The following is a 19,477-nucleotide window of genomic DNA, read 5'->3' as shown; positions in this document are numbered from 1 at the left end:
ATCAGCAATAGTTACTCATGCAACAGCAGCTTATGAGATTTATACAGCATGTAGTAACAGCACTTGGGGCTCCATAGTCACAGCCTTCACCCCAGCTTGCTCAGCCTGCCACCACTATGACAACTCTAGCAGTATAGCCCAGTGGGCTTCAGAGTCAGGGACAACCTCCAACTCTATTTGCTTCTCCCACAGTACAGGTGTCCCAGTGGTTATCCTCGCCAGTGGTAGCCTCGCCGTTCACACCATATCATACGGGCTTCACACCGGATCAGTCACCCTCGCTATTTGTGCCTGACACGTCAGTCTCCAAGAGTCTTGGAGCATCTTTCAGCGGGTTGACAGGGATGCCTACACCGCCACATATGCATGCTGCCGGTCCCTCTACAGTAGCTCCCGTCGCCGTGACTACTCATAGGCTCCCTTCGTCTATCGCATCTTCAGATCCTACGACAGATATACTAGCAGCATCACAGGCAGCACCTGCCCCAGCTCAGACCTAGACTGCTTTAGCAACGCTTCCAGCCACAGAGGGTTAGTCAGTACAGAGTTTAGGGTCAAATGATGATGGCGCCCAGTTCTAGCTTGCTCCTCGTACTTCAGCGCCCTACTCATCCGCTGCAGCCCCGCTGACCGACCCTTAGGTTTTGGTGCTTGATGCCAAAGGGGGAGAGGGTTCGAGTATGTAGACTCAGGGGGAGTCTAGTTAGCTATTAGTCTATTATATACATTTGGAGTTTTATTTGTGTGATATACTATTACTATTATGCATTCGTGTGTTTACTTTCATGCATACTATTATATATTTGTGATAGTGATATCTACGTGATTGTGATATATGACATGTGTGCTCTTTACTTTGAATTCTTTTATATGTCATATCACTTGTGTCATGCTCATTTGCTTTGCTTCCGCGTTTATACTCTGATGCAAATGAGCTTTATTACTTGTACTCATGCTTATTTCATATCTTATGAGTACATTATGTTGGCTTGGGTCATATAAGCTTGCCTAACTCTTTTGTTCTTATTGACAAAAGCTTATATGATCCAAGCATGTCAAAAACCTCACTCTTTCACATACTCGAGGTGGTATTGTCATCAATCATCAAAAAGAGGGAGATTAAAAGCATCTAGGCCCCTAGTTGGGTTTCGGTGATTAATGACAATACAATATTACTATGACTAACGTGTGTTTTGCAGAGGCAATTAAGTTAGGTCATAGTAATGGAGATCGATTGGGCAATCATGGATGTCACGCCCCTACAATGGAAATCATTTCAGTTTTCAAAGGATGGACGACAAGGTTAAGGATGACTAGTTCTAAGTGTCAATTGGAGTTGGAGAGACACTTAGAATAGTTTAGGACTTTGTTTTTTCCTTTGGTCGTACTATTAAGGGGGGTATGGATGGGTAGCTTGACCTAGATGAGTCTAGTGAGTTAGGTGTGGTGCACACTTGTTAAAACTAGCACTAGGTAGCTCCTACATATGCCTAAGATCCAATGGAGCAAACTTCATTCACATATGATCGACAGTTGGAAGTGAATGGAGGGTCAAATACTGACCGGACGCTGGCTCCGATGTGACCGGACGCTGGCCGCAGGGTCCGGTCAGTTCATTTGATCAAGGAGACTGCGTTCGGTGCGACCGGACGCTGAGTGGTCAAGTGACCAGATGCTGAGGACCAGCGTCCGGTCGACTCTAGTAAGGTTCCAGAGAAGGGAATCTGTGACCAGACGCGTCCGGTCAATACTGACTGGACCCTGAGGGTTCAGCGTCCAGTCGAGTACAGTAAGCATCCAGTGAGGGTTTAATGCGACCGGACACGTCCGGTCAGTGGTGATCGGACGCTGCCAGTGTCCGGTCAACACTTAAACACTGGTGTGCGGGTTGAACTGACCGGAGCGTCCGGTCACCCCGCAGAGGCTCATAATGGTTCGTTTTTTAGGTTGTCTTATAAATAGAAGCTCCACTCATGTGTGGAGTGACTTTTGCTCATTCCAATAGTTGAGAAACATGTTTGTGAGTGCCAAGAAGAGCAAGGTCCTAGTGAGGTGATTGAGATTTGAGAATCCAAGAGAGTAGCCTCATTAGTGAATCAAGAGTAGCAAAGTGTGCATCCACCGTTCTCATTAGGCTTCGCGTGGTCAAGTGAGAGTTCGTGCTTGTTACTCTTGGTGATCGCCATCACCTAGACGGCTTGGTGGTGATTGGGAGCTTGGTGATCACCCGGCGGAGCTTGTGGGTGACCCAACTCAAGTTGTGAGCGGTTGTGGGTGATTCACCACGACGGAGTGTCGAAGAATCAACCCGTAGAGAGCACTTGATCCTTGCGCAGATCAAGGGTGAGCTACACCCTTGCGCGGGTGCTCCAACGAGGACTAGTGGGGAGTGGCGACTCTCCGATACCTCGGCAAAACATCGCCACGTTCCTCTCTCTCTCCATTTACTTTGAGCAATTACTTTGAGCATTTACTTTGAGTATTTACTTTGAGCAATTCAATACTTGTTCTTACATTCATAGAATTGCCATGCTAGAGTAAGTTTGGAACATAGGTTGCAAGTCCTTTGTGCGTTAGATTATTAGAAACACTTTTATAGGCACAAGGGGTTAATTGGGCTAACCGTAGGCTTTAATTATTGCAAGAAAATTTAGAATTAGCCCAATTCACCCCCTCTTGGGCATCTTGATCCTTTCAGTTGTGTCGGGTGGTAGCGCACGGCTAGTCAACGGCATCCTGGGTCTTCTGTGTAGGCAACACTTCCCTGGCATTGTCACGTACGCATCGAAGACGGAGCCGGCCTACTCGTTTGACCACTACGCCGTCACCCTCGATGCGGAGTACCCCAACAAGGCGGCGCGGGTGAAGATAGAGTTTTGGGTAAGTCTCCCTCGCACAACATTGCTCAATACGTCGCATTCATTGGACTTTTCTTGAAATAATGAATGGATACATCGCTTTTGTATGCAAACTTATTATAGATGTGAGGAGGGATTTGAGGCCGGGGCGGAGCAGGTGACTACCAAAGCCTGTAAAAAACTCATCACTGACATGCTTCACGAAGTGCGCATCCAGGCCATCGTAACATACTACGGGTCGAAGCTTGGAGAGAGGAAAACCAAGAAAGACGCAAGAGAGATGCAGCTGACCCGGGAGCAGTACCTTGAGGTAAATGAAGAACATCAATATTGATTCGTTTTGACATTAAGTTGGTTTAATTTGATCTTCTTATATGTCCAATACTTGATGACGTGTAGATGATTCCCTGGTGGTGCCAAGCGTATCCCGAGTGCTAGGCGATGATGGTGGAGAGGTGGTTCATGGAGGAGTACCTCAAGATGCACAGGGATGCCTAGGACCGTCGTTTGTAGATGCAAGGTCCAGCACACCATCAAGGCAGCCGCAGCCTCGCCGGATACAAAAAAGCATGGGTACACGAATTCATTTATCTATTATGACGCTCAGTTCTGCCTGATTTCTAATCATCGTGCTGTCTTTCTCGCAGTCGGCATCACAAAGTGGCCAGGCTTGCTCGGACTTCCAGGCATTGTGTATGGCCCACAAAGGCAAGGCGACGTCCGACGTCTCCTTCAACCTGGAGGACCCACCCGAGGCATACACAAACCCGAGTGTCCACTCCCGCATCATTGAGTATACTGAGGTGGCAAGGTCGCTCCATGGGCCAGACCACGATCCGAGCACCCAGGACTTCGATGGAGAGGCCGTCATGGGCGGTTCTGGCTTGGCGACGATGTCATTGACACGACCTCTACTCCCTCTCTCTCTCAGATCCGAGCACGGAGCACGAGCGAGAGCCCGGCCATTCGCACACGGCCGACCGCTACACAGCACCGGGTCGACGCACTCGAGGTTATTCCTGTTTTACTCGTCATACATTGATCTTTACACACCTTAATTAGCTTTGCATTACTGAAACATTGGAGTGAAATATTGCCTGGCTAGAACAAGAAATGAGGCAACGTCAGGAGCTGGAGGCTGGGCAGCAAAGGATGGCGGCCCAGCTGGAGGCCAAGCGGACCGAGCGGACCGAGCGGCAGGCCCAGGCGCAGAGGCTGACGGACATTACGGAGTTCCTACAAGGGCTTGGGCAACGTGTGGGCTTCTCTCTGCCAGCTGGGCTGTTGGTTCCACCTCCACCTCCGCGTCCTGCAGCTGCAGCTACTCCTGTGAGTATGAAAGTTTTTTACTTTCGCTTGTGCTTTGTTTGTATGGCCTCTACCTTCCTAGATTAGCTATCCAAATAATCTTGTCTCACATGCAATCTTTTCTCCTTTGTGCAGTCTGGTGGTTCGAATAATCCACCTCATGCACCTCCGAATGATGGAGCTGGGCCTTCACCACAGTCGTAGTGCCCGAGATGAGTGCGCGTTGTATTTTTTTCATTTGTTGTTCACTTGGTGATGGACTTGTGATATACTTGTGATGCACTTGTGGTCTTTGATGGACTTGTAATGGACTTGTGGATTTATTTGGATGGACTTGAGCACTTATTATTATATATGTGATATATATTGTGATGGATGTGATATGTGCGGATGGATGTGTGGATGGATGAGATATATATGTGATATATGTTTGTATGAATTTATTTGTCATGACGGAATATAAAAAAATTAAAAATTGCCGTTTTGGGTCACTTTGCCGAGTGTTGCACTCGGCAAAGGACCCCGTTGCCGAGTGCCATGGTCACAGCACTCGGCAAAGCTGGAAAAATGGGCGCTCGGAAAACCATTTTTCCAGCTTTGCCGACTGCCATGACCATGGGACTCGGCAAAGAATTTTTTTTTTAAAAAAATTAAACTTTGCCGAGTGCCGGCTAGAGGGTACTCGGCAAATAAATTTTTTTTAAAAAAATCAAACTTTGTCGAGCGCCGGCCAGGGGGCACTTGGCAAAGAATTTTTAGAAAAAAAATAAAACATCTTTGTCAAGGGCCGGATAGAGGGCACTCGGCAAAGAATTTTTTTTAAAAAAAATAAAAAAACTTTTGCCGAGTGCCTGCAGGGTTGGCACTCGGCAAAGCGACCGTCAACGGGGCCAGCGTAATGACGGTCGCTTTTCTTTGCCGAGTGCCCCCGGGGCTCTCGGCAAAGCCTTTGCCGAGTGCCCGATAAAAAACACTCGGCAAAGAGGGCTTTGCCGATCAATTTTTTGCCGTGTGTTCTTTGCCGAGTGCCGCACTCGGCAAAGGCTTTGCCGAGTGTAATTTGGCCTTTGCCGAGTGCCTCAGGCACTCGACAAAGAACCTGAATCCAGTGGTGTAGGCTGTTAGAAGCCGGTAGCAGTAGTGTGTTTGCTCATATGACCCATGTGTGATCGTAGTTGGTGGTTTTAGTCCCACCTGCATTGGATGTTTAAGAGGGTGAGTGCCAGTTTAGAATCCTTGTTATTCCAAAAATAGCACCTCCAGCTAACGCTTTTACACAAAGCAAGGCCGAAAGTGTGCGAGATAGGTACTATGTCCATGCGGGCTCACTTCACATGGGTGTTACACAAGATGACTCCACCAAAGGGAGAGCACACATACTTTTCAGCTTCATTTATGTCTCAAGGTATTGTTTAGGTCAGTATGTTAAAAATTTCAAACTTCTCAGCATGCCCACGTGCTAGGTCCATGTCAACACACAGTGAACACACTATGTTAAAGCACATCTCTTGTGCATGGGACCAGCAAGGATCCAAATATTAAAATCAAAACTTGGGAACATAAATAACGTCACCATACATGTTTGAGATTCAAATATAAAAATTTTAGAGTTAGGGACTCGAATGATGCCGTTGTGCAAATTTAGAGATCACTCATTAGACGTTGGGATCCCATATATGTTTGTAGAACAAAAACTTAAATTTATATTTTATAGGGTATATAGTGCTGCATCGATCCAATGAATCAACATCTTTTAAGGAATTTTCTTTTGATATGCTGAGTGCTCCTCTAAAACCGAGTTCCCATCATCTAAAGTCACGAACTCCAAAATTAACACCGGTAACCTGTAGCGCTAAGATTAACAATCTGCTAACCAGACATAATGGATCAAAAAATCAATCTACTATTTCTTTTCCCCATTTTAGCTCTTCCAACCCTTTGCTGTCCACCATGTCCCTCTCAATGAGATTTATTGGTGTTCTAGGCGTGACCTTACCAGTCCTAGGGCAACCTCGATGTGCTCCTTCCTGATGGGTCTTTCCAAGAGATATTTGTGAGTATTTAGGCGAAGAATAGGCGTCAAATCTTTTTGGCGGTCCACTAGGCAGCACCAGCCTTGCTACGTTTTGGCATTTCTCGTTGCGTCCTAGGCTGTCTATGGAACTACAATTTTTAAATTTGCGTCATCCAAAAAACCCGCCCTTAGAGGAAGTATAATAACAGGCTATAAGCTAGCTAAATGCTCATGTGAAGGTGTCGGTGTTTTGGAACCGGGGGTCCCTCAACCAATGAGTGAATTTGTGCTGCGTGCCCCTAATCCCGGATGGTGATGCAAAGAGACACAAGGTTTATACTGGTTCAGGCAATCGAGGCCCTACGTCCAGTCTGGGAGATCGATCTTGTATTCCTTGCACCGGAGTGCTCGTAGTAGGGGGTTACAAGCTGGGTGAGAGAGGGAGCTAGCCCCAGGTCTCGGCGGCGGTGGTGCGGGCTGCTTAAGGCGTTGTTCTCAAGCAACGTGGAAGCGTGTAGTTCTATTGGGGTGTTCGTCTTTCCGTCTTTTTCTCTTTCTTTGAAATGGCACCGGCTACCTCCTTTTATAGCCACAAGGAGGAAGCCAGAAGTACATGAGAAGTTTACTATTTGCTGACGTGTTCTGCTCCCCGGAGCAGCGCGGCGTCCGTCGGTGTCTAGTCGGTATGGTCTCCAGGCCGGCGACCTGCTGCGCTCCTGTACATTTGTTGACTTGGTGAAGTGCCGAGGCCTGGGGACTGCTGCGGTCGGTTGTGCTGAGGCCGAGACCCGCTGTGCCGAGGCTTGCTGTGCCGAGGCCTTTGCAGACGGCAATGCGGGGTCTTGGCGGCCATCGTCGTAGTTGATTTAGGCGGAATCAGTGCGGAACGTGCGTCTACAGGATATGGTACCCTATATTGTCAGCAAGGGATGGTAAAAAGGTGATTTGACCGTTGTCCCGTCGCTCCTGTCGCGGTGCATTGCCGATCGTGGCTTACGTAGTGGGTGCAGCTGGACGCATTGATTGGATGCGACAGCTTGCTAGAGCGACTTTTGAGGCGGAGGCGACGAGGTTGCGGGACGAGCCCAGCCTCGGACGAGGCGGAGCATGGCCAGCTCGCCTGAGGCCCTATCGGGAGTCTCGGGCGAGGCGGAACTCGGTCAGTTCGCTGGTCCCGAGGTCACAGGAACCCAGTTCTGACTCCCCACGTCGTGTTCGTCCTTGGTGCAGGAGTTTAGGCAGCACAGTAGCCGGTAACCCCTGCACAGTCCCGTCGTGGATGGCAGGGCGCTGACGTGCTGGTCTGTTACTTCGCCGTACTGTGCCGTCGTGTGGTTGTCGGAGCGGTTGAGCGCCTTGATTAGATGTGATGTCCAGCCGGGTAGTCTAGTCAGATCGGTGGTCGCGGGGCAGGTGGCGAGTCGGCCTCGCGCGAAATAGGAGGATCGCAGACCTTGGCGAGGAGGCCTCGGGCGAATCGGACAATCGGTACTTCTTCTGAGGCCTCGGCGAGAGGGCCTCGGGCGAAGGGGCCTCGGCGAGGGGGCCTCGGGCGAATCGGAGATTTCTGGCTGAGACCTCGTTTGTCTTATTGGTCCTTGTTACTGATTCCGAGGCCACAGTATCCCAGACATGGCTCCCCATGCTGCGTTGTTCTCGGAGCAGGAGTTGGCAGCACAGTGAGGCATGGGCGTCAACCATGTGCATAGTGGTTGGCATAGTGGCGGGTAACCCCTGCCCAGTCCTGTCTCCTGTCCCGTCGGCCATTCCTCTGTACTGTGTTGAGCATGCGGCCGACGCCAGGGGCTGCAGTTGGCTGAGGTAATGCGACAAGACGTTTTGTCAGAGGGACGGGTGAAGGAAGAGGCAGCAGAGTGCTGCCGAGCCTGCCTCGCGCGAGACGGAGGGTCGGCGGCCCGGCCAAGGCCTGCGACGAGAGGGGGGCGGCCGAGGCCTTCGGTGGGGGATCGCCCGAGGTCAGCGGTGAGGGGGCCTCGGGCGAGTCGGAGAATTGGCCGAGGCCAGCGGTGTTTAACTGGTTTCGATCTTTTACGAAGTCTAAGCAATCGTTTTTGGTTCTTGCTTAGGGTACCCCTTCTCGCGGTATCCGACAGTAGCCCCCGGGCCTTGGGGGGAGTGGAGGCACTCCCCCTGAGGTTCTGACGAGAATTGGCTCTTGATAGTTCCTGCCGGGATGGCGTTTTGTACTCGAGGTTCCGGTGGGTGCGCGCGAGCGCACCCGCCGGGTGTAGCCCCCGAGGCCCTGGAGGAGTGATTTTACTTCTCCAGGGGCTTTTTTCTCTTTCGAGTGAGGGGTTTTTATTGTGTTTGCCGGGCCCGTGGGTGCGAGTTCGGATCGCAGGGTCTCGACGATGCTGCGGAAAGAGCCCCTTAGCCTCCGCCTGGAGCGAGAGGGCCGTCAGGGGTTCCTCCGGCTTTTTGTACGACCCTCGTGCTTCCTTTTCGCTCGGAAGGAGGGGTGGAAGATGCCATGCTACCCTCGGTGGGCGCGAGCAACGGCATTTCCGGTGAGCTGTTATCGGGTAAGTCCGAGTGGAGGCCCGTACCCCGTTCGCTGGGGGTCGGCTAGCGGTCCGGAGACGCGCTCCAAGAATACCGGCGGGTTTCTCTAGTGGGTGCCGAGGCCGTTCGCTGGGCCTCGGTGGCTCGAGTGCCTCCCTACGGTGGGATCCCATTCGGAGACCTCCCTGCCGGTCTCGGACACGACACAGGGCGCGCTCATACAGGCTCGCCCGTAGTCGTCCCTGACTCTTTTGCCCTGGGGCAGCTGTCGAAACCCCTGGGGGCCCAGCCTTCGAACCCCTGGACCGTAACGGGCTCGGGTCGCTTGTCTTTATCTTGGGTGCAGGAAGAGCCCCCGAGCCTCCGCACGGAGCGAGAGGGCGGTCAGGGGTCCTCCCGACTTTTTTGTCCGTCTCCCGCACGTCCTTTTCGCTCGGACGGGGGGCTGTTTGCCGAGCCCACTCGTGTGCGAGCCTGAGCCGCTGGGTCTCGGCAAAGTTGCAGGAGGAGCCCCCGAGTCTCTCGCACGGAGCGAGAGAGCGGTCAGAGGTCCCCCTGGCTTTTGGTTCGCCCCTCGCGCTGTGAGGGTCTGTCTGCCGAGCCCCCCTCGGGTGCGAGCCTAGGTCGCGGGGTCTCGGCGTCTTTTGCAGAAGGAGCTCCCTAGCCTCTGCACGGAGCAAGAGGGCCGTCAGGAGTTCTTCTGGCTTTTTGAACGACCCTCGCGCTTCCTTTTCGCTCGGAAGGAGGGTTTGTTTTGCCGAGCCCCCTCGTGTGCGAGCCCAAGTCGCTGGGCCTCGGCAATGTTTTGCAGGAAGAGTCCCTTAGCCTCTGCGCAGGAGCAGGAGGGCCGTCAGGGATTCTCCTGACTTTTTATTCGACCCTCGCGCTTCCTTTTCGCTCGGAAGGAGGGGTGGAAGATGCCATGCTACCCTCGGTGGGCGCGAGCGATGGCATTTCCGGTGAGCTGTTATCGGGTAAGTCCGAGTGGAGGCCCGTACCCCGTTCGCTGGGGGTCGGCTAGCGGTCCGGAGACGCGCTCCAAGAGTACCGGAGGGTTTCTCTAGTGGGTGCCGAGGCCGTTCGCTGGGCCTCGGTGGCTCGGTGCCTCCCTACGGTGGGATCCCATTCGGAGACCTCCCTGCCGGTCTCGGACGCAACACAGGGCGTCCCAAGCGTTTCGCTTGCTTGGGCCTCGGCCTCGCGTAGGCTCGCCCGTAGTCGCCCCTGACTCCTGTTGCCCTGGGGCGGCTGTCGAAACCCCTAGGGGCCCAGCCTTCGAACCCCTAGACCGTAGCGGGCTCGGTGCCCAGTTCCTTTGCCTGAAAGGAATCGGGTGGGGGCTATCCTCTCTCCCTACGGCTAACAACGGCAGGACGCGTCTTTTGAGGCGGATTTTTCGAGGAGGTGAAACGGCGCCTGCTGCTGCTGCGGTTGGACGCGACGTGGCGTCAGCCGACTGGGACGTAACTACACGTGCAATTAATGAGGAGGGAGTGGGCGCGTGGGCGGTAAGACCGGATCTGGGTAACCGCAGCGGATTTCTTGGGAAAACTTCCCCGATTTCGTCGCCCGGCGGTTTCGTCTCGTCCCTGTATAAATACGCAAGAGCCTCGCCCTCCCCCTCCTTACCTTTTCCGCGTTCGCTTTCGCTGCCTCCGTGCCATCGTTGAGAGCATAGAGCGGGGAGGAGAAGGGCGAGAGAGAGAGACCGAACGAAAGAGAGAGAGAGAGATTACTGTCGTAGCAGCGTCCTCCACTGCGCAATGGCAGGTGGTCCCGTCCTCCTCCCGGCGGATCCCTGGGAGCGGTCTGACGTCACCGAGGGGAAGCTGCAGTCGCTCGTGGAGGCCGGTCTTCTTCGCCCGATCACCGACCCTGACGAGCCGGAGTGGATCGCTCTGGGGAACGAGTCGGAGCCGAGGCCGCGCGACGGCTACGTGGTGAGCTTCGTCGTCTTCCACGAGCGAGGCCTCGGGTCGCCGGTGGATAACTTCATGCGGGCGCTCCCGCACTACTATGGCGTGGAGCTCCACAATTTCAGCCCCAACTCCATCGCGCAGGCGGCCATCTTCGTCGCCGTCTGTGAGGGGTACTTGGGGATCGCTCCCCACTGGGAGTTGTGGCTCCACTTGTTCCGGGCGACGTTCACCACCAAGCCGGGGGGGAACGAGGGGGGCCCGGAAGGTGCAGAGGGCCGGCGGCTGCACCCTTCACGTGCGCCAAGACCGGCAGTCCCTCTACATCCCGGCCCAGCTGTCGTCGTCCAACCGTCGTTGGTACGACGGCTGGTTCTACCTCCGCAACGACGACGGAGGACTTCCTCCTTATACCGGGCGGGTTGTAGAGAGTCAACCAGAGAAATGGGGATACGGCGTTATCAAGGCTGATCAGCCTAGGCTGGAAGCCGCTCTTGAGGGCCTTGGGGAAGCTGCGTGACCGTGGCCTTTCGGCGGCCGTGGTCGTGGCGGCCTTTCACCGCCGGAGGGTGTTGCCGCTAATGGCCCGGCGGCGGCGGCTGTTCGAGATGACACCGAGCGACCCGATCGCCGGTATCAAGATGTCCGCCTTCGCCCTCACCGACGACGAGACCCTGCGTCGGGTGAGAGAGGCGGTAGACGGGAAGCCGAGGCTCGATGACTTGATGCCGTTCCCGATGCGCCCGTCGCGGGGGCACATTTCACTGGTAAGTTGGATGTTGCCGAGGCTTTCGCGGCCTTCTTGTTTTCCGCCTTTTTTGTCTGTTGTCTTACTTCGTCGTTCCCGCAGGGGATAAGAGACGTGCGAGGCTCGCCGCCGCCCGTTCCCGAGGACGCCCGGCGGCGAGCCGTGAACTAGGGCGCGCGCCGAGGAGGAGAAGAAGAAGAAAGACGCCAAGGAGGCGAAGCGCACGAAGAAGCTCCTCGCGCGCGAAAAACTGGACGCCCGTCGCCGGCGTCAGAAGCTCGACGGTCTCCCGTTGGAGCCGTCTCCCTCGCCGTCGGTGTCGGATTCTTCGGGTGACGGCGGCGGGCGCGAGGCGGGGACGGCCTGCCTGGAACACCTCCCCGACATTAGGGAGATGGTGCCCGGGGCGCCGGCAAGGAGCCTGACGCCCCGAGGAGGAGGTGTCCCGGGGCCGGTGGCGGCCCGTCCCGGGGCCGAGGCCGACACGCCCGAGGCGCGGGTGTCGGAGGAGCGTGCCGTCAGCCCGATGGGCTTCGATGGTGGAGGTGGAGCGAGCGACGGTGGGGGCGACCCCATTGTCTCCGCGAGGGGTCGAGGAGGTGCCGGGGTCCGACGGAGGCCAGCTGGCACCGATGGACACCGAGGCCGCACTGCTGCCACCACCGCCGCCGTTGCAGAGGAGGCTGGCGGTGTCGAAGCGGCTGCATCCACGTTCGCGGTAAGCGTCTTTTCTGGTGGAGTCCGTATTACTTCTTGTTTGCCCCTTGGTCGCTATGCTGACCTTGGGAGTGTCTTTGCTTCCAGCCAGACGCATCTGGTGGAAGATCCTGCCTTGGCGCCCCGTAAGGCGCTCAAGGTGAACGTTAGCTCCTCCGCCCATCAGGCAGCGGAGGCGCAGGCTGGCGCGCAGCGTGGCGCGGCGTCGGGTGGGGCCGTTTCGGAGGAGGCGGCTGCCCAGGAAAAGGGTGCCGAGGCGGCCGCGGAGCGAGTGGAGGAGGAGCCCACGCCCTACGATGTCGTGGGTCTTGGGGCGAATGAGGCTGGGGCGTCCACCATTGCCGAGGCCATTGAGGGTGACGCCGGAGCCCCCAAGGCCTCCGAAGTCAGGGCGGTGGACGCCGGGGCCGACGAGGTAGAGACGGCGGAGGCCAGAGCCCCCGGGTCCGTCGAGGCCGAGGCGATGGAGATGGAGCAAGTTTTGGCGCCGCCCCTGGTTCAGGCAATCTCGTCTGATGATTCCTCCCATGGGAAGGAGGCGACGGACGTCGAGGCGGCTAGTACCGTGGAGCAGCCAGTCCCTAGATCCCGCCGAGGGGAGTTCGGCTCTTGTCCGGCTACGGCCCGAGCCCCGTGGGTGGAACTTCCCGCGTGTTTTCTGGCGGAACCGGGCTGACCCCGAGGGGGAGCCCGTGTTCGCCCTTGAAGATACCGCAGAGGGGGGGCATTGGGACACCCTCGAGCAGTACCGCCAACTGGCAGTGCGGTCGCTGCAGACAGCGATGACTATCATGGGGCGGGACTTGCCCGGCGTCACACGGGTAAGTACTTTCCTCTCTCGTGCCGCGTTGTTTTCTCTCCGAGCCCCCTCGCAGTGTTTGACGTGCGTTTTTTGTTTTGCCTCCTTAGGAGCTCGAGACCCGATCCCTTGGGAAATCGGTGTTCCTGCGAAATGAGAGGGATATCTGGGACCAGCTCCGGCGGCAAAAGGGCCTGCTTGCCGATGCCCAGGGGCTATTGTCGGCGCGGAGTGCGGAAGTGGAGGACCTCCGCCTTCGTTGTGCTGACATTCAGGCCGAGTTGGCCACGGCTAAGGAGCAGTCCGCCCCTCTGGTGGAGAAGATCAAGGAACTGGAGGAGGAGCGAGACTCCTTCAGGTCTCGGGCCCAAGAAGCGACGGCCTCTGCCAAGGTCACAGCCGGGCAGCTGGGTGCGGAGCAGAGCGAGCATCAGGCGACGAAAGTCGCCTTGGCAGAGGCTACCAAGGCGGCCGAGGCCTCTCGGGTCGAGGCCTTAGACTGGAAGAGCAAGGCCGAGGGTAAGTTCCGCTTGAACCGTGCTCCTTGTTCTTTTTGTCCTGGTTCGCGTTTGACTCCTGACCCCTTATCGCGACGTAGATCTGGAGAAAGAAGCCTCCCAGGCGGCTGAGGCCTCCGTCGCAGCGCAAGCGGCGCTGGATGTTGAGGTCCGGGAGCACGAGGCGCTGCGCAGCGCTGTCCGTACCGCCTGCGAGGCCCTGGACGTCGAGGAGGTCCAATCAGCTAGCTCCCTTGGGAGCCGCCTGATTGCGTTGAGCGGCCGCGTCCACGAGAGGCTCCAGGGGGCGTTGCACACGGGTGTCAAGCGCGCCCTGGCCGTCGTCTCCTCGCACTACGCCATCAACCTCGAGGCTGTCAGCGACGGCTACGTGTTGCCAGAAGATGACGAGGAGGCTGATGCAGAGGTCGTGAGGCTGTTGGAGGCGGCCGAGGCACCTGGCACAGCGTTGGCCGGTCTATTTGAAGAAGAGGTGGTCCCTCCCGCGCCGGCCGCCGATCCTTGAGCTTTGACCTGGGCCAAAAGGGGCCATGTAACCGGATTGAGTTAGTTGCCATACCGTGACGTTTTTGTGGCCGTCGAGGCCTTTAAAGTATTTGCGTATGTGGGTCTTTTAACCGTTTCTGTTCTACTTCGAGCCTGTGCCCTCTGTCTCGATCTTGGGAACCCGTAAAGAAATTCCTCGGAACCTTAAGCCGTCCTTTGGCGAAGGGTGGTGAGGGAGCTGCCGTAGCCCAGAGGCGTAGGCCGTTCTCACGACTCGACCGGCCCTTTGGCCTCGAGACAAGCTTTTGGTCTTTGGGTTTCTTGTGAAGGTCCCGTCGGAGCGCGAGAGAGTTTGGCGTAGAAATTTTTTGAAAGACCATTAACAAACGGTGTTCGGGACTTAGGGGGTTCCCCCTTTTTAGCCCCCGAGGGAGGCCCGGCTTTGCAGAGGCAGAGCCGAGTCTCCCTTATAGCGCTATTGTGACGTCGAGCCCCTATTGATAGACAAGCTCTCTGCACAGAACTTCCTCGGAGCCTACGCTGTCCTTTGGGTGAAAAGGTGGTGAGGGAGCTGCCATAGCCCGGAGGCGTAGGCCGTTCTCACGGCTCGGCCGGCCTTTTCGCCTTTGAGACGATCGTACGGTCCTTAGGTTCTATACAATCGACTTGTCTATAGGGGGGTTCCTCGAAAGATTATAACAACTAAGAACGCTTCTTTATTGCATTTCGAGAAACAATGTAAACAACGTTTGGAAATTTAAGGGTAGAAACGACGTAGCTGTTCTATGTTCCAAGCGTTGGTGAAGATTTCGCCCTTCTCGTTGGCTAACTTGTAGGTCCCGGGCTTCAGCACTTGAGCGACGATGTACGGCCCTTCCCAGGGTGGGGTCAGCTTGTGGCGGCCCTTGTTGCTCTGCCTCAGTCTCAGCACCAGGTCGCCCACCTTCAGGTCTCGGCTTTGGACGCGCCGGGCTTGGTAGCGTCGTAGGGCTTGCTGGTACCTGGCTGAGTGTAGCAGCGCGACATCTCGGGCTTCCTCCAGTTGGTCGAGGGCGTCTTCGCGGGCAGTGCGGTTGCTTTGCTCGTTGTACGCCTGTAGCCTCGGGGAACCGTATTCTAAGTCAGTGGGGAGGATGGCCTCGGCTCCATAGACCAGGAAGAACGGTGTGAATCCCGTGGCTCGGCTCGGGGTATTTCTTAGGCTCCAGATGACTGACGGGAGTTCGGCAAGCCATTTCTTGCCAAACTTCTTCAACTGGTTGAATATCCTTGGCTTAAGGCCTTGTAGGATCATGCCGTTGGCACGCTCTACTTGGCCATTCGTCCTTGGGTGTCCTACGGCCGACCAGGCCACCCGGATGTGGTGGTCGTCGCAGAACGTTAGGAACTTGCGACCGGTGAATTGTGTCCCATTGTCAGTGATGATGGTGTTAGGAACCCCGAACCTGTGGATGATATCCGTAAAGAACAGCACCGCTTGCTCGGATTTGATCTGAGTGATCGGACGAGCCTCGATCCATTTGGAGAATTTGTCGATAGCTACCAGCAGATGGGTATAGCCCCCGGGTGCCTTCTGCAGAGGCCCAACCATGTCCAGCCCCCACACAGCGAATGGCCATGTGATGGGGATGGTTTGGAGGGCTTGGGCCGGGAGGTGCGTCTGTCGAGCGTAGTACTGGCATCCCTCGCAGGAGCGTACTAGCTTCGTGGCGTCGGCCACCGCCGTTGGCCAATAGAAACCTTGGCGGAAGGCGTTACCCACGAGCGTCCGAGGCGCCGCGTGGTGCCCGCAGACTCCCGCGTGCAAGTCCCAAAGTAAGGATTGGCCAGCCTCGGTGGTGATGCATCGTTGGAGAATACCAGATGGGCTACGCCTATACAACTCGCCGTCGCAGAGGACGTAAGTCTTGGCGCGTCGCGCAAGCCGTCGGGCCTCGGCTCTGTCCGCAGGAAGCTCTCCCCGAACGAGGCGATCAAGGAAAGGGACTCGCCAGTCCGTTCCTTGGTCGGCCTTGGGAGGCTCTGCGTCAATCGCCATGGCCTCGGGCTTGGCTGGCGGGGTCTCGGTGGCAGAGGGGGCCTCGGGCCCTGCGGTGGGCTCGGCCGATGGGCCCTCTTCCATCGCCGAGGCGTAGTCGACGGATGGCTTGTGGAGGTCTCTGGCGAAGACGTTCGGGGGAACCGGGGTCCGTGCCGACGCCATCTTTGCTAGTTCGTCTGCGGCCTCGTTGAACTTTCGCGCGACGTGGTTGAGTTCGAGGCCGTCGAACTTGTCCTCCAGGCGACGTACTATCGTGCAGTACGCCTTCATTTTGGGGTCATGGCAGCTTGACTCTTTCATCACCTGATCGACGACGAGCTGCGAATCACCCCGTACGTCGAGACGTCGCACTCCAAGTTCGATGGCGATTTGCAGGCCGTTGACGAGGGCCTCGTATTCGGCCACATTGTTGGAGGCGGCGAAGTGAAGCCGGATCATGTAGCGCATGTGTACTCCAAGGGGCGAGACCAGGAGCAGGCCCGCGCCAGCCCCAGTCTTCATCAGAGACCCGTCGAAGTACATGGTCCAGCATTCTGATTGGATTTGAACGGGTGGCAGCTGTGTGTCGGTCCACTCGGCTACAAAGTCGGCCAGGACCTGTGATTTGATCGCTTTCCGAGGCGCGAAAGACAAGGTTTCCCCCATGAGTTCGACAGCCCACTTGGCTATTCTACCCGAGGCCTCCCGGTTTTGGATTATCTCTCCCAGAGGAAAAGACGACACCACAGTCACCGGGTGGGACTCGAAGTAGTGACGCAGCTTGCGTCGAGCCAAGACTACGGTGTAAACCAGCTTCTGGATGTGGGGGTAACGCGTCTTAGTCTCGGAGAGCACCTCGCTGATGAAGTAGACAGGTCGCTGGACGGGTAGAGCATGTCCCTTCTCCTGCCTCTCGACTACTACGGCCGCGCTGACCACTTGGGTTGTCGCGGTGACGTAGAGTAAGAGGTGCTCGCCCTCGGTGGGCGGAACCAGGACGGGGGGGTTGGTGAGCAGTGCTTTGAGCCTGGCGAGGGCTTCCTCGGCCTCGGTGGTCCAAGAAAAGCGCTCGGACTTTCTCAAGAGGCGGTACAGGGGCAGGCCTTTTTCGCCGAGGCGCGAGATGAAGCGGCTTAGGGCCGCAAGGCATCCCATGACCCTCTGCACCCCTTTGAGGTCTCGGATCGGGCCCATGTTGGTCACGGCCGAGACCTTCTCCGGGTTGGCCTCGATTCCACGTTCCGAGACTATGAATCCCAAGAGCATGCCTCGGGGAACCCCGAAGACGCACTTCTCGGGGTTGAGCTTGATGCCCTTCTCTCTGAGACATGTGAAGGCAACCTCCAAGTCGCCGACGAGATCACCGGCCTTCCTGGACTTGACTACGATGTCATCCACGTAGGCCTCGATGGTTCGCCCGATGTGTTCGCCAAAGACTTGGATCATGCACCGCTGGTAAGTAGCCCCTGCGTTTCTGAGGCCAAACGGCATGGTTACGTAGCAGTACATGCCGAATGGAGTGATGAAAGAAGTCGCGAGCTGGTCGGACTCTTTCATCTTGATTTGGTGGTAACCGGAATACGCATCGAGGAAGGAGAGGGTTTCGCATCCTGCAGTGGAGTCGACGATTTGGTCAATTCGTGGTAGTGGGAACGGGACCTTCGGGCACGCCTTATTTAGACCAGTGTAGTCCACGCACATCCTCCACTTGCCACTTTTCTTCCTGACTAATACGGGGTTAGCCAACCACTCTGGATGGAATACTTCCTTGATGAACCCGGCTGCTACGAGCTTCTGCACTTCTTCGCCGATGGCCCTGCGCTTCTCCTCGTCGAACCGGCGCAGGCGCTGCCTTGCCGGCCTGGAGCCCGCCCGGATATCTAAGGCGTGCTCGGCGACCTCCCTTGGTATGCCCGGCATGTCCGAGGGGCTCCATGCGAACATATCGACGTTCGCACGGAGAAAGTCGACGAGCACGGCCTCCTATTTGCTGTCGAGGGTGGCGCTGACCTTCAGTCCTCGGCCGTCGGGGACGGTGGGATCGACGGGGACGAGCTTGACGTCCTCCGCGGGCTCGAAGGTCCCGACTGCGCCGCTTGGCGTCGGGAACCTCGTTACCAAGCTAGTCGAGATCGGCGATGAGGGCCTCGGCCTCCGCGATGGCCTCGGCGTACTCGATGCACTCGACGTCGCAGTCGTATGCATGTTCGTACGTGGACTCGACGGTGATGATGCCGTTGGGGCCTGGCATCTTGAGCTTGAGGTAGGTGTAGTTGGGGACCGCCATGAACTTGGCGTAGCACGGGCGCCCCAAGATGGCGTGGTAAGCCCCCTTGAATCCAACCACCTCGAAGGTGAGGACCTCCTTGCGGTAGTTGGAGGGAGTGCCAAAGCAGACGGGTAAGTCGATGCGCCCGAGGGGTCGTGTGCGCTTTCCTGGCACGATGCCGTGGAAGGGCGCGGAACCGCCTCGAAGCCGTGACTGGTCGAGCTCCAGGAGCTCCAGAGTGTTGACATAGAGGATGTTGAGGCCGCTGCCTCCGTCCATGAGCACTTTGGTGAGCCGGGTGTTGCCGATGATCGGGTCGACGACAAGCGGGTACTGCCCGGGGTTCGGAACATAATTGGGGTGGTCATCCCGATCAAAGGTGACTGCTTCCCGAGACCAATCGAGGTACCGGGGGGTGGCCACCTTGACCGAGAAGACCTCCCGGCGTTCCCTCTTTCGCTGGCGCGCCGTGAGGCATGCCGAGGGTCCGCCAAAGATCATGAAGGCGTTGCGTACCTCGGGGAACCCATCATCTTTATCGCCGTCCCTCTCGCCGGCGCCCCTTTTCCTGGCGTCATCGTCGTCGGGGAGCCCAAGCCTGGCGTAGTAACGCCGGAGCATGGTGCATTCCTCGAGAGCATGCTTCACCGGACCTTGATGGTAAGGACAGGGCTTCTTCAGCATGTCGTCAAATAACCCGGGGCCGCGGGGGCCTCGGGGATTCTTGCGATCTGTTGTGGCGGCATGGACGGCCTCGAGGACCTCCTGCTTCCCTGGGCGACCCTTCTTCTTTCTCTTGGGGACGCGGGTGGGCGAGGCCTGGGGGGCCTCGTCCTTCTGCTTCCCCTTGGCGTCGTTGTTGGGGAAGATGGCCCCAACCGCCTCTTCGCCCGAGGCGAAGTTGGTGGCGATGTCGAGGAGTGCGGCCGCTGTGGTTGGTACTGTTCCGACCCAATTCTCGGACCAGGTCTCGGCAGGAGGTGCCAGAGAGGAATGCTTGGACGATTTCCGAGTCACCGACGCGGGGCAACTCGGTGCATTTCTTGGAGAAGCGCCAGATGAAATCTCGAAGAGACTCGTCCGGCTTCTGGCGGCAACCTTTGAGGTCCCAGGAGTTCCCAGGGCGCACGTAGGTGCCCTGGAAATTCCCGACGAAGACCCTCACCAAGTCGTGCCAGTCGTGGATTTGTGCGGGGGGGAAGGTGTTCGAGCCAGGCTCGCGCTGAGTCTGACAAGAACAAAGGGAGATTGCGGATGATGAGCAGGTCATCGTCCGCACCACCTAGCTGACAAGCCAGGCG

General features: G+C 56.8%; 1 protein-coding gene across 1 annotated transcript; it reads right to left on the bottom strand.

The window, feature by feature from the left end:
* Positions 1-14,643: 14,643 nt before the first annotated feature.
* LOC136514493 (uncharacterized) lies at positions 14,644-17,229 on the bottom strand. The gene is made up of 2 exons (XM_066508438.1): positions 15,477-17,229; positions 14,644-15,290 (listed from the first exon to the last, which is right to left on the bottom strand). The coding sequence occupies exons 1-2, from the start codon at positions 17,171-17,173 to the stop codon at positions 14,645-14,647; spliced, it is 2,343 nt and encodes a 780-aa protein (XP_066364535.1). The 5' UTR covers positions 17,174-17,229; the 3' UTR covers position 14,644.
* Positions 17,230-19,477: the final 2,248 nt, after the last annotated feature.

This window comes from Miscanthus floridulus, chromosome 16 (assembly GCF_019320115.1).
Source record: "Miscanthus floridulus cultivar M001 chromosome 16, ASM1932011v1, whole genome shotgun sequence".
NCBI lineage: Eukaryota > Viridiplantae > Streptophyta > Magnoliopsida > Poales > Poaceae > Miscanthus > Miscanthus floridulus.
Note: the sequence above shows the minus strand (reverse complement) of the source record. Positions and strands in the feature narration are given on the sequence as shown.

Excerpts from the sequence above, each read along its gene's own strand:
- LOC136514493 (XM_066508438.1), bottom strand. The coding sequence starts at position 17,173 with ATGCTCTTGGGATTCATAGTCTCGGAACGTGGAATCGAGGCCAACCCG. Across the intron at positions 15,291-15,476 it reads GCTGTGTGGGGGCTGGACAT|ATTCACCGGTCGCAAGTTCC; the intron begins GGTTGGGCCTCT and ends CAATGGGACACA.